The sequence below is a fragment of the Chlorocebus sabaeus genome, chromosome 1, assembly GCF_047675955.1.
Source record: "Chlorocebus sabaeus isolate Y175 chromosome 1, mChlSab1.0.hap1, whole genome shotgun sequence".
Classification (NCBI taxonomy): domain Eukaryota; kingdom Metazoa; phylum Chordata; class Mammalia; order Primates; family Cercopithecidae; genus Chlorocebus; species Chlorocebus sabaeus.
The window spans coordinates 98948356-98967061 of record NC_132904.1 but is presented as its reverse complement, the minus strand read 5'-3'; the positions used below and the strand labels follow the sequence as shown (position 1 = coordinate 98967061).

Below are 18706 nucleotides of genomic sequence, written 5' to 3'. Positions count from 1 at the left end.
GCAGGCAGATCACTTCTGGTCAGGAGTTCAAAGACAGCCTGGCCAACATGGGGAAACCCCGTCTCTACTAAAAATACAAAAGTTAGCAAGGCATGGTGGCACATGCCTGTAGTCCTAGCTACTCAGGAGGCTGAGGCATGAGAATCGCATGAACTTGCGAGGCAGAGGTTGCAGTGAGGTGATATTGTGCCCCACACTCCATCCTGGGCGACAGAGCAAGATTCTGTCTCAAAAAAAAAAAGCAAGTGATTCCTATGACACAAATCCAGTAGCAATATGCAATAGACACTAGGCCTAAATATACATTCACTTTTTTATTCTCATGGAACTTGTATTTTTGTAGGAAAGACAAACAATAAACACATAAATGAACATAATGACGGACAGCACTAGATGCCACAAAGAGAAACAGAGTTGTAAACTAGGGTATTCAAGAAGGACTTTCCTCAGATGAGCAGTCTTGAAGGATGTGAGGAAGCAGCAAGTACAGAGTCTCTGGGATGGAAACTGACTTGACGTTTCTAAAGTGCTGCAAAGAGGCTGGAGCTGAGAAGTGAAGGAGAGAGTAGAAAAAGAGGTGGAAAGGGCAGCCATGGACCATGTCATGTAGTCCTTGCAGGCCATGGTTTTGGACTCTGTTAAGTGGCAAGGGAATGGCATAATCTGACATATTTTAAAAGAATCACACTGGCTGCTATGTGGAGAATATTTTACAGAGAACAAGGGTAGAGACCCAGCTAATCAATGTATAAGCAGAGGGATCCAATCACTAAAATCCACCCAGATGGTTGGGGAGATGGGATATGAAGGGAATCTTGAGAGAGGAGTAGAAACTACCCAAAAGAAAAGGTTAGAGGGCATCATGGGCAAAGGGAAGAACAGGAGCAAGAACACAGCGGCATGGAAGACCCCAGCATATGTGGAAAACTTCGAGTGGTCTGGTGAGGTTACAGAGAGGGATTTAGACATGAGGATGGAATGGAGGAGAGACCTAAACGGCCAAGGGCTGCCCATGTTGTTCTTTTAACTTTTCACATCACCAAAGTAAAATGTTGGTACAGTGATAGGGGCTGAACCTGAGGCACAACTGGGGCTACAACTTCCCTGGGAGGCTAGTCCTCCCAATAGAGTTTCCAAGAGAGCAGGAAGGCCACACAGTTCCTTGCTCTTCCCCTCTCCTCAGACTAGAAAAAACATGGGCAACCCACAGTACTGAGCTGTCAGTATCAAAGCAAAGCTGGGCACACCCACTCACTGTGGTGTGGCAATCAGATAGCAGAGATCTGAAGGTGTCTCCAACAGGTCAGTCTCCAGGAAAAACTGTCCAAGTAAACATGTTGTTTTCCACACTTAGTTTCTGCTGCTATAACACAAATACCTTAAATGGGATACTTTATAAACAAACTTATAAACAATAGAAATCTATATGCCCCAGTTCTGGAGGCTGGCAAGTTGAGAGAGCAAGGCATTAACAGATTTGGTGTCTGGTGAGGGCCCTTTGCCTCATAGATGGCGTCTTCCTGCTGTGCCCTCACGGGGCAGAAGGGTGAAACAAGTTCCCTCAGGCCTCCTTTATAAGGGCATTAATCCCATTCATTAGCAACCAAATCACCTCCCAAAAGCCTCACATTTTCTTTTTTTTTTTCCTTGAGACAAGTTTCACTCTCTCCCAGCGTGGAGCGCAGCGCCGTGATCTCGGCTTACTGCAACCTCCACCTCCCGGGTTCAAGCGATTCTCGTGCCTCAGCCTCCCAAGCAGCTGGGATTATAGGCATGTGCCACCACGCCCAGCTAATCATTTGTATTTTTAGTAGAGGCGGGGTTTCACCATGTTGGTCAAGCCGGTCTTCAACTCCTCACCTCAAACGATCTACCCTTTTCAGCTTCCCAAAGTGCTGGGATTACAGGTGCGAGCCACTACGCCCGCCCACGTTCCACATATTATTATCATCACCTTGAGGATTAGGTTTCAACACTTGAATGTGGTGGGGATATAAACATCCAGACCTCTGATTCCACCCCAGATTCCCAGGCTGTAAGTACACTCAGCCTTAAAGGAAGTATTAGCTGGGGGTGGGTGAAGAGAATAGAGGAAAGTATTCCAGAAGGAAAGAACAATGTATGCAAATGCCAGGAACCAGAAAGCACCCTTCTCCATGGGCAACAAAACCAAGGCTGGAAAGACAGGTTGGGCCTAGATTGTGAAATGCTTGGATAATGGGGTAGTTACCGAACGGTTTATTCCTAAACCAGATTCCCCAGTTAAATACAGTAACCAAAACCGAAATGTGCAGTGCTTGCTTTTTGTCCATGATAGATGCTAGGGAAACATTTGCAGGTTTGCTGATTGAATCCACAGATGGAAGTCTGTAAACTTAGGACAGATTGTCTCGGTTAATCTCTATGACCAGTCAGACTTCGGTAATGATGGATTTGCTTGACACGAGAAAGTTCCACTTCTCATAAGTTTTGAGAACTTAACTGCAATGTGGCCTTTATGAGATGAAATCTGGCTCAGGTGCCAAAGATCTGCAACATTAACACCTTTGCAGGTGGGAATTCACTGTGATTTTAGGTTCCCTGGATCCTTCAGTCTTCTACTTCAGCTGAGGGTTCCCACCCAAGCCAGGACTCAGCCTTTGTTATTCTCCTGCATCAGCCACAGGTCGCTACCTGTCACTTCAGAGTTCTGAGCACAATGAAAATGCAGACTTTACAAGCACTTCAAGTCAAGACAAGTGATTAGCATTGGCACCAAGGGGTTTAAGAGGAACTCAGCCAAAAACTGTTCAAAACTAGCCATTTCATCCGAAGTGGGACACCAGGGCCCAAGGAGAGAAGAAGCTGGTTGGATTAATGCATACCCCCGCTTTCCATGACTCTTGTATTTCAGTGAGAGTTGCTACCAACTCCTGCGGGCGCCCCCACCCGCCCACTCCACTAATCTCTTGTCTTATCCAGAGATACAAGGAACCCGTGGAGAAGATGAGGTACAACTGGGATAAGGAGATCGTAGGTGTTTTACATTTGAATTTAAGCAACAAATCTGTCGAGCTGTTTTTCTGCACTTCCCCCTTAGGCTGGGTCACGCGGGGGGAAAGCTCCAACCGCCCGGGACTCCTTAGAGTGAATCCCATCCCCTCAAGTTCCTCTCCAGAACCTCCCCCTACTCCCGCCCTAGCCCTGCAACTCCTCCCTCTCACTCTGAGTCGCACGCACCCCTGTCCCCTTCCTGCCCGCAAAACTACTCTTCAAAGACTTCCTTCCGGGCACCGCGAAGCCGGCGTGCTCAGCATTCGGAGAGGCAGCGGCGTTCGCCTTCATCCAGGACAACAAAACTGCCATTTCCGAAGAGAAAGGAAACGGCTCGCGGCTTCTGGAGTTCCCAGGCGCGGGCCTGCGAGGGAGGCCGGGAGCCGAGTCGCCACGCCCAGAACCCCGAGCCCGCCCCCGCGCCAGCCAGACCGGCCCTGCACGCGACGCCCCCTCCAGGTCCCGCTCCTGCGCCCTATTTGGTCATTCGGGGGGCAAGTGGCGGGAGGGGGAGACGTGAGCGGCCGAAGGGGAAGCGGAGCCGGCGCCGGCTGCACAGAGGAGCCGCTCTTGCCGCCGCCACCTCGGCTGGGAACCCACGAGGCCGCCGCATCCTGCCCTCGGAACAATGGGGCTCGGCGCGCGAGGTGCCTGGGCCGCGCTGCTCCTGGGAACGCTGCAGGTGCTAGCGCTGCTGGGGGCCGCCCATGAAAGCGCACCCATGGCGGGTAAGTGGCCGCGGGGATCGCCAGCCCCGTTCGTGGGACGTAGCGCGCTGCCGAGGCTTGGGTTCCCAAGTTGGGCTCTGGTACAGAAAGTTCCGCATGTCTCTGGCCGAACGCTCGGGGCAGACCCGGAGGTGACCGGGCGGGGTGGGGGAAACTGAGGCTTGGACCAGTCACCCGCTGGCCCCGGGGCCGCCTCCTGAGGAAATTGCCCGGTGCTTCCCGAACTCTCGCTTTTTAGAAGCGGCGGTCTCAGGCCGGGACGGGTGCGCATAACCTGTTGAGTTACCACAAGTTGGTTTTTACAGCCTTTCCCTGAAGTTAATGTTTGCCGAGGTTAGAGTTTATCTAAGGCTTCCGTTTGTAAACAAGATTAGCTGAGTTGAAAAATATGTCTACCGAGGCCCGCGGAAACGTCTCCCAGTTAGTTGGGGAGCTTTTCAAGCGTCTCCCCGGCATTTCATCGTCTAATATTATGCAGCATTATCCAGATGACTTACAGTCTTAAGGTTCCCCTGACGCTCGAAGTTAGACTTCGGAGCTCTTGGAGCTAGCTGGGAGCCTTTGGGGAGCGCGCCCCGCCCTCGCGGCAGTTGAGGCGGCTGCCCTCTTGGCGGGGCGCTCTCCACCCCTCGTGTGCCATAAACACCCGGCCGCGGCGCGCGGCAGCTGCGCAGCGTTAAGGGCACAGCTGCACGGTAGCCGGTGGCCCGCGTCGTCGCTAGTAAGGTCGTAACAGGACGATGTTGACATTGCTTTTCTGTGTAGGGCGGAATTTGTTTCCTTTTAGGCCCTTGGCCCTTTGGAGACTTTAAACAGCCCTTTTTGGATGAAACCAGGAAGTTGGGATTTGCTGTGTAAATACTGTTCTCCTTGGTCAACTGTTACAGAAGTCAGGTCCCTACGTAATGGTCAGTAAACCAGGATAAGTTAACTTTAAGTGAACCAAGGTTTTCATGGTTTTGAATTCTGTCCATCCACTGTGTATTTAGCCTTAGGTTCGTTTTATCCAGCAAGAGAAAAAGAAGGCAGTTTGTAAATCTGGAAGGTTCAGGCACAACACTTGCTTTTTCTGGAACGATCTGGGTGAATTCATTTTTCTTCGTTTTGCTGAAGTTTTTTTGTTTGCTTAATTGTGCATGTGACACATTGGCTTCGCAGACCTAATTTTGAGATCGTTTAAGAAAAAAGTGGTAAAATCATGTCCATCGTGTATCTTGGTCCTCATTTTATACCAATTATTTCATGAGGTGAGGTCTCCATTTTAAAAAATGTGTTGCTGTGTTTGTGAAGATAAACCTTACTGTTCCAGTGAATTACCGGTTAGAGTAATTGTGAGAGACCATGTTTTTCTTTCTTTTGCCCTCATAACACAGATTTTTTTTGGTCCTATTTTAACCATCACTGTTTGTTCTGTTTATTACTTAATGTCTTTCTAGAGGTTAGTCCCATTTGGAAAACTTAAAATGCTCTGTAGTAGGAGAGCCCTGAATTCATAAACTAGTATAACCAGCCAGAGGTGGAATCTGTTTCTACAGACTATGATGTCACCTTGCAACTAGACTAAAAGGTAACAATAGAAGATTTCTCAAAAAAGCTAGTGACTGTTAATCCAAGTCTTCATATATAGTGAAATCTGCATACAATGTCATTACGGAGTATAGTGATTTTTAGCAATCATACTAAAACTGGTATGGCTGATTTTTACTGGATACATTTTCTTTGCATCCCACACTATACTAATTTAGGTCCGTAAATCATCCCATTGGATCCTCACAGTATTGTCCCCATTTTATAGATAAGTAAGCTAATTTATGGCAAGTAAAACAATTAATACGTGTTTGGTTTCAGATCAGAATCCAAATTTTCAATTAACCATTTCACCACTAAGCCACGTTAGTTGATGATGGCTCTTGAAGTAGATAATGCTTGTATTCCACAGTACTACCATTGCCTAGAATATTGTGGGAGAAGATAAAAACATTATTGAAATTCTGCTTTTAAAATATTCTTAACAGTCTGCTGCATAGCTTTATAAATATCAGTTGGAGGAGGGAGACTATGAGCACGTTTGCAAATCAGTGAACAGGATTTATTGTAGTATTCCAAAGAATGGCATTAACATTAACATTAACAGGATGGGAGGGGAGGCTATTAGTCGTTACTCTTAGTGGCAAGTGACAGAAACCCACCTTGAACAACCTCTGTGGAAAGAAGGGACTTTTTTGACTTGTAACTGAAAAATGCAAGGATTGAGGTGGCTTGAAAATGGCTGTATTCAAGGGTTCAAATAAGTTGCCAAGAAATTAAGAAATCATCGCGTAAGAGTGAAAATAGCATGGAAACAAAAACAGGTGTTTGTGTTAGCCCAGCCAAAAGATGATGGTGAGTGGCAATGGAGATAAAAGGGTGGATTCTAGATCTGTTGGGGTTTGGGACTAATCACTTGCCGATGGATTGGAGGGTGGGATGAGGAAGAAAGAAGAATCAAAGGATGACCTCTTGCTTTTGGGGTTGAGCAGCTGGTAATGCAACAATTGGGAAGGTTGGGGGAGGAGCAGGTTTCGAGTAGAAAATCAGTAGTTGCATTTTGGCACTCATATCTGCAGGCTTAGGAATCAAACAATCTGGTCCAATTCTAGTCTCTGCCACTTTCTATCTGGGTGGCCTTCTCTGGGCCTCAGTTCTTGTCTGCAAAACAATTCTCCTGTCTAAGAATTGTTGAGAGGGTTAGATGAGCTAATGCACATAACCCTGGCTTGTGGTAAGCACCTAATAATGTTGGCAATTATTTGCTATCTGCTGCTAAATACATCTACATAGTCTATTGACCTTGATCTTTTTCAAGTTAATCTTACATTGTATTCTTTTGTGATAAATAGATGATAGTCCCATCAAGAAGAAGAAATTCTCACAAAGAAGAAATTTGCCCAAGAAGTAAAGATAAATCCTTCAAAGTTACTGTTTTTCTTTGTACTTTGAGGATTTTTTTTTAAGTGTGGGAGAGTTCATCTTTGTGAAAAGGACACAATAATACACTTGCTCTCTTCCTATGTGGTATACATATTTAATCTTCATTAGACAAAAACTCAAAACGAATAAAGCACTCTGAAAAGTTGCTTACTTGGGACATAGAAATCTCTTACATGTTTTCCAAATCTAAAGGTACTAACTTAAAAATTAAAACTGTACTGAGAAGGCTTGCAGTTAAATAAGAAAATCCTATTTTATCCCTCCATTGTATGAAATTAGGGGTGTTGGTGGGGTGGTGCAAGACCTAGAGATGCCTGTGAGTAGGAAGGGCCTCTCCTGAAATGGTCCATTCCACTCATAAGAGCAGAGCTGTCAGTGGCAGAAATTGGTCCATCTGTCCCCAATTGTGTGGGTGAATGAATTTTGGCAAAGCTATTGCATTCAGTGGCTGGTACATAGTAAGTACTATGTAAGTGTTTGTTACATAAGCTAGATGTTTATCTTGAAAAACCTGATAATACAGTCCCTTTTAGTGACAGCTTCAAGATATGTTTCATAACAACAGGGGCAAAAGTAGAACTTCCTGTGGAATATCTACCCTCCCGACACCACTACTCCCACTCCCCCAGGCAGAAAACCACGTATTGCCAGTATTCTTAGTTATATGTTCTTTCATAACAGGATATTTCTTTATTTTTACAGCATCTGCAAACATAGAGAATTCTGGGCCTCCACACAACTCCAGTGCTAACTCAACAGGTGAGTTTTAAAAGATTAAAAAAACAAATTTTCATTTGTCTAGGGTACATGAAGTAATAACAGCCAGGGAAGTAGGCGTAAGCTGATTGACCTGTTTTAACCCTGAGTTCTTCACCCATGAATCACAATAACTTGCCCTAGTGCCCTATAGTAGACATCAGTCAGTGATAGTTCACTGGATTAGTCTTTCTCAGTCTTGGAAAGGTGTGAATAAATTCTAAAACAAAAAGGTGTATCAGAATTTCATGTTACAAATTTTTGAAGCACATTTTTAGATGTGGGGGTTTTGTAGTTTGCCTGTAGATATGAAATGTCGGTACAGAAGTCTGCAGGTCTTGCTGATGAAACAAATCACTCTAAACTAGTCAGCCATGGCAGCCTTAATATACCTCTGCTGACTCTAAGGAGACCCTACTTATATTTCACCTATTAGGCAGACTCAACCCAAACACTTGGTGAGGCCCTTACCCTGTGATTTTAGTTTGGGACAAAGCCTTGGGCCTCTGAGTTCACTAGCATGGAAAGATACAAGAACCAGGCTGATGTCATCAATATCAGTAGTAAATCATCAAGGTATGTTTCTTGTAAACAATTTTTAAGTTATCTTCTCACTACCCTTAATCTTCACAGTCGACTGAGTTGGAAACTAGAAAAAGGTACGCAAATCATGTCGCTAACTTGTTTACTTTTATTCAGAGAATATTGACTCTAATGAGCTAGCACATTCTAGGTTCTAAGAATACAAAATGGACCAAGCCTTAACTTCTAGGGGTTTTTGCTTTTTGTTTTTTATTTTGTGGCAAAATATACATGACATAAAATGTGTAACTAACCATTATTTTCAGTGTAAAGCTCAGTGGCGCTAAGTACGTTCATGCTGCTTTGCAACTTGCTGGAGTTTTTATTTCTGTGGGGCATCCCAGTGTTTCACTTAGTTTATGTTCTTGGTTTACTGCTGTTCTTTCTTTCATTATCTCTGCCTTTTCAACTGGTGTCTGGTGTTACATACTCAGGACATAACTTTTATTCTAGTTTTAGTAATTCTACAGGAAACATTTTCATTGAGAGGAAAAAAGTCTAGATAGATTACTCCAAAATGTAGTAGTGGTTATCATTGGGTAGTTGTGAGAGGGTCTTAGTTAAAAAAAATTTGATTATACTATTAGGTACCTTTTCCTTTTGTCCTTTATTGAATCTAATTCTGCACTAAACTTTTAACCTCGGGTAAACAAAGGAGGTAGAAGAAACATAAAGACAGTAGTATTAGCAATAGACACCATTTATTGAATGCATACAACTTACAAGATACTCCTCATACATTTACTAATCTAACCACGGTGAGGGGGATGTCCTTTCTGGTTTACACATGGGGAAATTGAAACTCAAGAGTGGTTAGGAAATGCCCAAGATCACGTGACACTAAGTGTCACATTCAGGATTTGAAACCCAGTTGTATTCTAAAACCTATGTCTCTTTATCACACTGTCTGAAATGGGTAATGGCCTTACTTTTAAAAAGTGCTTTTCACTGTGAATGATTATTAAAAATCAACTCAGTACTTTGAGGGCAGCTCCAGAGTTAGTGGGATGATTTCAAATGCCCCTTCTAGCACAGGGAAATTTTTTGAGAAGAAAAGCATTGCCTCAAATTTTTCTAGAAGGAGAACAGGTAATACAACTATTAAAAATGTTTTTGCACAATGTGTTATATTTCTCCTAACTGTTGCATTCCTCTTTGTATCTTGAAAACACTTTTGAAACATGTTAAGTTTGTGTATTTTTACAGGATGGATGCTTAACTGTGTTTAGTTACCTAGACCATTGTTGAAGCTTTGTTTCTTTGAACATACTGTTTACCAATTTATTTGGTGCTATTTATTTAGTGCACTTTCTGTGGCACCATATTTCCTCTCACTAGGAAAATAGCATGTTTGGCAAATTCCATTATGATGTGTATTCCAGGAATGTACTGTCGGAAAAAACGGAGACTGCCTGCAGTACTACTTAGAATGTTGGGTGTCTATCACTTTTATAGGACTCACCACATTGGAGTTTCAGAGAATCTTTTTTTCTCTTGTTTTGGTCTCCATCTAAGTTCCTTGAGAGTGAAATCTATGATTTATTCGTTCTGACATCTCACTCTATGCCTGGTGCATAGTAGGTATGCAGAATATGTATATTTTTGGTTGGTTGAACTCAATTGTGGAATGAAATACATATTTTGTAATTACTGACTTGCCTTGTCAAAATACTGTTATATACATTTTGCAGATATGTACTAGTTTGTGCTCCAGTCCTATCCATTATTACAGCTGTTCTCTGTTTATACAGTAACATAGATACTTAAAGTCAAACAACAGGAATGGAGGTTGCTTTCCAGTGTACCACTGAGTTACATATAACAGTTCTTTTTTATGTCCTCTAATCATTATTTGAAGACAGCTATACTTTTGACATTCTTGTCTGCAGGGACTTGTTGACACACTTTCATCTTACAGAGAAAATAATTTTCGCTTATTTCATTTGTAGTCAGAGTGTTTATATTTTAGATTCTGTGGATGGATGAATTTACACTTGATAGTGCAAGGAAGACACATGCCCACATTATTTTTCATAATGGGTTTGGGCAAGGATGTAAGGAAATGTGGCATGGTCTAGATGGGAGTGCAGATATCATCAGTAACTAGAACAGCAGCTCAGTATCATTCAGGGTACAGCTGTCTCCTTGATCATCTAGCATTGATGCTTCCCAACGAAGAGGGATCTGAGAGGATTGGGTTACCATCATCCAGTCTGAAGCTCTTTTCTTGGACATAACTTGCACCAACTCCTTTCCAAAGCCGTTTATCTCTTAATCATGTATGTTCCATTTATTATGATTGCCATTGGTTTGGTTACTTATCCTTGGCCTAGTCATTTGGGCCACCCTAGTGGGGTTAGTTTTTTCCATAGACATGGCAGGGATGGGTAGTTGTGAGAGGGTCTTATTTTAAAAATATTTTATTACACTATTAGGTACCTTTTCCTTTTATCCTTTGTTGAATCTAATTCTGCACTACTGAACTTTTAACCACAATTTTGAGCATTTGGACCTGTCTTGCATTTAGATTTCTACAGAAGAAAGCAGTAGAAATTTGGGAACAGCTTATTCTGTATTCCAATTTTTACCCCCAATTGCAACAATGAAAGTCCTACTGAAGTGGAAAGAATTTATCAGATATATAATCCCATATGTCACACTACCTTCTTCTATTTATTTTAGATAAAATGTTTTATGTGTGAAAAGAATATTAGATGGAAACTTTCTGTGAGTTTGTAAGTCAATCAAAGATAGGAACCAGTTGTCCTGACAGGTTGCTTTAGTTACAGATGGTGATACCGATGATTGATTGATTGATTGATTGATAAAAATGGTGATAGATACAAATAGTGATAGATAGATACACAGACATAGATAGAGATATCAATACTGGTTTTTCTCTAGAGATTTGATGTAGGAAAGAATTTTTCTAACTAAAGAATTCATAGTACATTTAAAGTAACTGCTTCAACTCCGCAGAGAGTTAATTGTTTTCAACTCATGTTTTTGAGATTGCGTCTGAAAATTGCTAGTAATTTTTTTTTATGCTTTAAGTTCTAGGGTACATGTGCACAACATGCAGATTTGTTACATATGTATACATGTGCCATGTTGGTGTGCTGCACCCTTTAACGCATCATTTGCATTAGGTATATCTCCTAATGCTATCCTTCCCCCCACCCCATGACAGGCCCAGGTGTGTGATGTTCCCCGCCCTGTGTCCAAGTTTCTTATTGTTCAATTTCCACCTGTGAGTGAGAACATGAGGTATTTGGTTTTTTTGTCCTTGGGATAATTTGTTTAGAATGATGGTTTCCCGCTTCAGCCATGTCCCTGCAAAAGACATGCACTCATCCTTTTTTGTAGCTGCATAGTATTCCATGTTGTATATGGGTCACATTTTCTTAATCCAGTCTATCACTGATGGATATTTGGGTTGGTTCCAAGTCTTTGCTATTGTGAACACTGCCACAATGAACATACATGTGCGTGTGTCTTTTTTTATTTTTTATTATACTTTAAGTTCTACAGTACATGTGCACAACATGCAGGTTTGTTACATATGTATACATGTGCCATGTTGGTGTGCTGCACCTGTTAACTCGTCATTTACATTAGGTATATCTCCTAATGCTATCCCTTCCCCACTCCCGCCCCGACAGGCCCCAGTGTGTGATGTTCCCCTTCCTGTGTCCAAGTGTTCTCATTGTTCAGTTCCCACCTATGAGTGAGAACATGCGGTGTTTGGTTTTCTGTCCTTGTGATAGTTTGCTCAGAATGATAGATTCCAGCTTCTTCCTTGCCCCTACAAAGGACATGGACTCATCCTTTTTTATGGCTGCATAGTATTCCATGGTGTATATGTGCCACGTTTTCTTAATCCAGTCTTATTGGTGGACGTTTAGGTTGGTTCCAAGTCTTTGCTATTGTGAATAGTGCCGCAATAAACATACGTGTGCATGTGTCTTTATAGCAGCATGATTTATAATCCTTTGGGTATATGCCTAGTAATGGGATGGCTGGGTCAAATGGTATTTCTAGTTCTAGATCCTTGAGGAATCGCCACACTGTCTTCCACAATGGTTGAACTAGTTTATAGTCCCACCAACAATGTAAAAGTGTTCCTGTTTCTCCACATCCTCTCCAGCACTTGTTGTTTCCTGACTTTTTAATGATCACCATTCTAACTGGTGTGAAGTTGTATCTTATTGTGGATTTGATTTGCATTTCTCTGATGGCCAGTGATGATGAGCATTTTTTCATGTGTCTGTTGGCTGCATAAATGTCTTTTGAGAAGTGTCTGTTCATATCCTTTGCACACTTTTTGATGGGGTTGTTTGATTTTTTTCTTGTAAATTTAAGTTCTTTGTAGATTTTGGATATTAGCCCTTTGTCAGATGGGTAGATTGTAAAAATTTTCTCCCATTCTGCAGGTTGACTGTTCACTCTGATGATAGTTTCTTTTGCTGTGCAGAATCTCTTTTAGCTTAATTAGATCCCATTTGTCAATTTTGTCTTTTGTTGCAATTGCTTTTGTTATTTTAGTGATGAAGTCTTTGCCCGTGCCTATGTCCCAAATGGGATTTCCTAGGTTTTCTTCTAGGGTTTTTATGCTTTTAGGTCTAACATTTAAGTCTTTAATCCATCTTGAATTACTTTTTGTATAAGGTGTGAGGAAGGGATCCAGTTTCAGCTTTCTACCTATGGCTAGCCAGTTTTCCCAGCACCATTTATTAAATAGGGACTCCTTTCCCCATTTCTTGTTTTTGTCAGGTTTGTCAAAGATCAGATGGTTGTAGATGTGTGGTATTATTTCTGAGGGCTCTGTTCTGTTCCATTGGTCTATATCTCTGTTTTGGTACCAGTACCATGCTGTTTTGGTTACTGTAGCCTTGTAGTACAGTTTGAATTCGGGTACCATGATGCCTCCAGCTTTGTTCTTTTGGCTTAGAATTGACTTGGCAATGTGGTCTCTTTTTAGCTTCCATATGAACTTGAAAGTAGTTTTTTCCAATTCTGTGAAGAAACTCATTGGTAGCTTGATGGGGATGGCATTGAATCTATAAATTACCTTGGGCAATATGGCCATTTTCATGATATTGATCCTTCCTGTCCATGAGCATGGAATGTTCTGCCATTTGTTTGTGTCATTTTTTATTTTGAGCACTGGTTTGTAGTTCTCCTTGAAGAGGTCCTTCACATCCCTTGTAAGTTGGATTCCTAGGTATCTTTTTCTCTTTGAAGCAGTTGTGAATGGGAGTTCAGTCATGATTTGACTCTCTGTTATTGGTGTATAGGAATGCTTGTGATTTTTGCACATTGATGTTGTATCCTGAGACTTTGCTGAAGTTGCTTGTCAGCTTAAGGAGATTTTGGGCTGAGACGATGGGGTTTTCTAAATATTACAATCATGTCATCTGCAAACAGGGACAATTTGACTTCCTCTTTATTTCTAATTGAATACCTTTTATTTATTTCTCCTGCCTGATTGCCCTGACCAGAACTTCCAACACCATGTTGAATAGGAGTGGTGAGAGAGGGGATCCCTGTCTTGTGCCAGTTTTCAAAGGGAATGCTTCCAGTTTTTGCCCATTCAGTAAGATATTGGCTGTGGGTTTGTCATAAATAGCTCTTATTATTTTGAGATCTGTCCTATCAATATCTAGTTTATTAATAGTTTTTAGCATGAAGCACTGTTGAATTTTGTCAAAGGCCTTTCTGCATCTATTGAGATAATCATGTGTTTTTTTGTTGTTGGTTCTGTTTATATGATGTATTATGTTTATTGATTTGCATATGTTGAACCAGCCTTGTATCCCAGGGATGAAGCCAACTTGATCGTGGTGGATACGCTTTTTGATGTGCTGCTGGATTCGGTTTTCCAGTATTTTATTGAGGATTTTTGCATCAATGTTCATCAGGGATGTTGGTCTAAAATTCTCTTTTTTTGTTGTGTCTTTGCCAGGCTTTGGTATCAGGATGATGCTGGCCTCATAAAAGGAGTTAGGGAGGATTCCCTCTTTTTCTATTGATTGGAATAGTTTACCAGCTCATCCTTGTACCTCTGGTAGAATTCGGCTGTGAATCCATCTGTTCCTGGACTTTTTTTGGTTGGTAGGCTATTAATTATTGCCTCAGTTTCAGAGGCTGATACTGGTCTATTCAGGGATTCAGCTTCTTTGTGGTGTAGTCTTGGGGGAGGGTGTATGTGTCCAGGAATTTATCCATTTCTTCTAGATTTTCTAGTTTATTTGCGTAGAGGTGTTTATAGTATTCTCTGATGGTAGTTTGTATTTCTGTGGGATCAGTGGTGATATCCCCTTTATCATTTTTTATTGCATCTATTTATTTGATTCTTCTCTCTTTTCTTCTTTCGTAGTCTTGCTAGCGGTCTATTAGTTTTGTTGATCTTTTCAAAAAACCAGCTCCTGGATTCATTAATTTGTTTTTTTAAGGGTTTTTTTGTGTCTCTATCACCTTCATTTCTGCTCTGATCTTCGTTACTTCTTGCCTTCTGCTAGCTTTTGAATATGTTTGCTCTTCTCTAGTTCTTTCAATTGTGATATTAGGGTGTCAATTTTAGATCTTTTCTGCTTTCTCTTGTGGGTAGATAGTGCTATAAATTTCCCTCTACATACTGCTTTAAATGTGTCCCAGAGATTCTGGTATGTTGTGTCTTTGTTCTCATTGGTTTCAAAGAACATCTTTATTTCTGCCTTTAGTTGGTTGTGTACCCAGTAGTCATTCAGGAGCAGGTTGTTCAGTTTCCATATAGTTGAGTGGTTTTGAGTGAGTTTCTTAATCCTGAGTTATAGTTTGATTGCACTGTGGTCCGAGAGACAGTTTGTTATAATTTCTGTTCTTTTACATTTGCTGAGGAGTGCTTTACTTCCAACTATGTGGTCAATTTTGGAATAAGTGTGATGTGGTGCTGAGCCGAACGTATATTTTGTTTATTTGGGGTGGAGAGTTCTGTAGATATCTATTAGGTCCGGTTGGTACAGAGCTGAGTTCAAGTCCTCGATATCCTTGTTAACTTTGTGTCTTGTTGATCTGTCTAATGTTGACAGTGGGGTGTTAAAGTCTCCCATTATTATTGTGTGGCAGTCTAAGTCTCTTTGTAGGTCTCTAAGGACTTGCTTATGAATCTGGATGCTCCTGTATTGGGTGCATATATATTCAAGATAGTTAGCTCTTGTTGAATAGTAATTTACTATTACATAATGGCCTTCTTTGTTTTGATCTTTGTTGGTTTAAAGTCTGTTTTATCAGAGACTAGGATTGCATCCCCTGCTTTTGTTTTCCATTTGCTTGGTAGATCTTCCTCCATCCCTTTATTTTGAGCCTATGTGTGTCTCTGCACATGAGATGGGTCTCCTGAATACAGCACACTGATGGGTCTAGACTCTTTATCCAATTTGCTGACTGTGTCTTTTAATTGGTACATTTAGCCTATTTACATTTAAAGGTAATATTGTTAATATGTGAATTTGATCCTGTCATTATGATGTTAGCTGGTTATTTTGCCCGTTGCAGTTTCTTCCTGTCAACGGTGGTCTTTATAATTTGGCATGTTTTTGCAGTGGCTAGTACCAGTTGTTCCTTTCTATGTGTTTGGTGCTTCCTTCAGGAGCTCTTGTAAGGCAGGCCTGGTGGTGACAAAATCTCTCAGCATTTGCTTGTCTGTATAGGATTTTATTTCTCCTTCACTTATGAAGCTTAGTTTGGCTGGATATGAAATTCTGGGTGGAGAAGTCTTTTCTTTAAGAATGTTGAATATTTGTCCCCACTTTCTTCTGGCCTGTAGAGTTTCTGCTGAGAGATCCGGTGTTAGTCTGATGGGCTTTGTTTTGTGGGTAACCCAACCTTTCTCTCTGCCTGCCTTTAATATTTTTTCCTTCATTTCAACTTTGGTGAATCTGACAATTACGTGTCTTGGAATTGTTCTTCTCGAGGAGTGTCTTTGTGGCGTTCTCTGTATTTCCTAAATTTGAATGTTGGCCTGCCTTGCTAGGTTGGGGAAGTTCTCCTGGATAATATCCCGAAGAGTGTTTTCCAGTTTGGTTCCCTGCTCCCCGTCACTTTCAGGTACACAAGACATAGATTTGGTCTTTTCACATAGTGTCATTTCGTGGAGGCTTTGTTCGTTTTTCTTTTTACTCTTTTTTCTCTAAACTTCTCATCTTGCTTCATTTCATTCATTGGATCTTCAGTCACTGATACCCTTTCTCCCACTTGATCGAATCAGCTACTGAAGCTTGTGCATGCGTCATGTAGTTCTCGTGCCATGGTTTTCAGCTCCATCAGGTCATTTAAGGTCTTCTCTATGCTGTTTATTCTAGTTAGCCATTCGTCTAATCTTTTTTCACGGTTTTTAGCTTCTATTCGATGGGTTCGAACATCCTCCTTTAGCTTGGAGAAGTTCGTTATTACCGATCATCTGAAGCCGCCTTCTCTCAACTCGTCAAAGTCATTCTCCATCCAGCTTTGTTCTGTTGCTGGCGAGGAGCTGTGTTCCTTCGGAGAAGAGGCGCTCTGATTTTCAGAATTTTCAGCTTTTCTGCTCTGGTTTCTCACCATCTTTGTAGTTTTATCTACCTTTTGTCTTTGATGATGGTGACATATAGATGGGGTTTTGGTGTGGGTGTCCTTTCTGTTTTTTACTTTTCCTTCTAACAGTCAGGACCCTCAGCTATTGGTCTGTTGGAGTTTGCTGGAGGTCCACTCCAGACCCTGTTTGCCTGGGTATCACCAGCGGAGGCTGCAGAACAGCAAATATTGCAGAACGGCAAATGTTGCTGCCTGATCCTTCCTCTGGAAGCTTCATCTAAGAGGGGCATCTGGCTGTTTGAGGTGTCAGTCGGCCCCAGCTGGTAGGTGACTCCCAGTTAGGCTTCTTGGGGGTCAGGGACCCACTTGAGGAGGCAGTCTGTCCGTTCTCACATCTCAAACTGCATGCTGGGAGAACCACTACTCTTTAAAGCTGTCAGACAGGGACGTTTAAGTCTGCGGAAGTTTCTGCTGCCTTTTGTTCAGCTATGCCCTGCCCCCAGAGGTGGAATCTACAGAGGCAGGCAGGCCTCGTTTAGCTGTGGTGGGCTCCACCCAGTTTGAGCTTCCTGGCCACTTTATTTACCTACTCAAGCCTCAGCACTGGCGAACGCCCCTCCCTCAGCCTCCCTCTCACCTTGCAGTTCAATCTCAGACTGCTGTGCCAGCAGTGAGCGAGGCTCTGTGGGCATGGGACCCTCCGAGCCAGGCATGAGATATAATCTCCTGGTGTGCCGTTTGCTAAGACCGTTGGAAAAGCGTGATATTAGGGTGGGAGTGTCCCGATTTTCCAGGTACCGTCTGTCACAGCTTCCCTTTGCTAGGATGGGGGAATTCCCCAACCCCTTGTGCTTCCCTGGTGAGGTGATGCCCCGCCCTGCTTTGGCTCACACTCCGTGGGCTGCACCCACTGTCTGACAAGCCCTAGTGAGATGAACCTGGTACCTCAGTTGGAAATGCAGAAATCTACCCATCTTCTTCATCGCTCATGCTGGGAGCTGTAGACTGGAGCTGTTCCTATTTGGCCATGTTGGAACCCATTGCTGGTAATTTTTAACATCATCCAGTTTCTTTTAAAGGAATGAAATGTAGGAAAATCATGCAATATTAAGCTAACTTACTCAGTGAACAGCTATTAGTTTGGACTGCCCACTCTGCTAGTCACTATTTTAGGCACAAGGTATACAGTGGTAAATAAGATGGATAAGTTCCTGCTCTCATGAAGATAATATCCAGGTGGAGAGACATAGACTAAAAGGAAGTAAACAACTAAAGATGATGATTTTGGATTGTGATTAAAAATAAATAGCTGGGCATGGTGGCTCATGGCTGTAATCCCAGCACTCTGGGAGGCTGAGGTGGGCAGATCACTTGAGGTCAGGAATGTGAGGCCAGCCTGGCCAACATGGTGAAACCCCGTCTCTACTGAAGATACAAAAATTAGCTGGGTATGGTGGCGTGTGCCTGTAATCCCAGCTACTCAGAAGGCTGAGGCAGGAGAATTGCTCTATCCCGTGAGGCGGAGGTTGCAGTGAGCTGAGATTGTGCCACTGTACTCCAGCCTGGGTGACAGAGCAAGACTTTGTCTCAAAAAATAATAATAAAAAATAAATAAATAAATAAACATGGTAAAACACTTACCTACCTCCATGCATAAAGAGGGCAATGTGGAAAAAAGTGACTAGGAAGGGCTGCAGATTGGTTGGTCAGGGAAGCCCTCTCTAAGGTGGGATCATCTGAGCTGAGACCTCCATGACAGGAAGGAGCCAGCCCTACAAATACTAGGGGGAGGAACATTCCAGGCAGAAGTCCTGAAACAGGACTGAGGAACATATATTTCAGTAAAAGAACTGTATTTTGAGACATCAAAAACAGCAGGCCCAGCACATGAGGCTAGAAATGTAGATTCTGACAACTTAGAATGTAGATTCTTGTTAATGTCTCTGGGTCTTTTTAAATTCTGTAGTGACTCTAAACCACTATGCACTCTCACACACCCTGTACTCTAAAGACAGCAGATACAGTAATAAATTGGCACTGCACTAGTGCTTTCTTTCCTGAAGTGTATCTTCATTCTTAAAGTTGTA

At 42.3% G+C, this 18706-nt stretch overlaps 1 protein-coding gene across 1 annotated transcript in view; it reads left to right on the top strand.

Moving 5' to 3' along the window:
• The first annotated feature begins 3344 nt into the window (after window positions 1-3344).
• The window catches only part of TMEM123 (transmembrane protein 123), a 57460-nt gene continuing 42098 nt past the window's right edge, over window positions 3345-18706 (top strand). Inside the window, exons 1-2 of the mRNA XM_008020667.3 lie at window positions 3345-3761; window positions 7434-7490. Of these exons, the coding sequence (XP_008018858.2) occupies window positions 3662-3761; window positions 7434-7490 (157 nt within the window). The 5' untranslated portion in view covers window positions 3345-3661. The remainder of the gene's footprint in view (window positions 3762-7433; window positions 7491-18706) is intronic.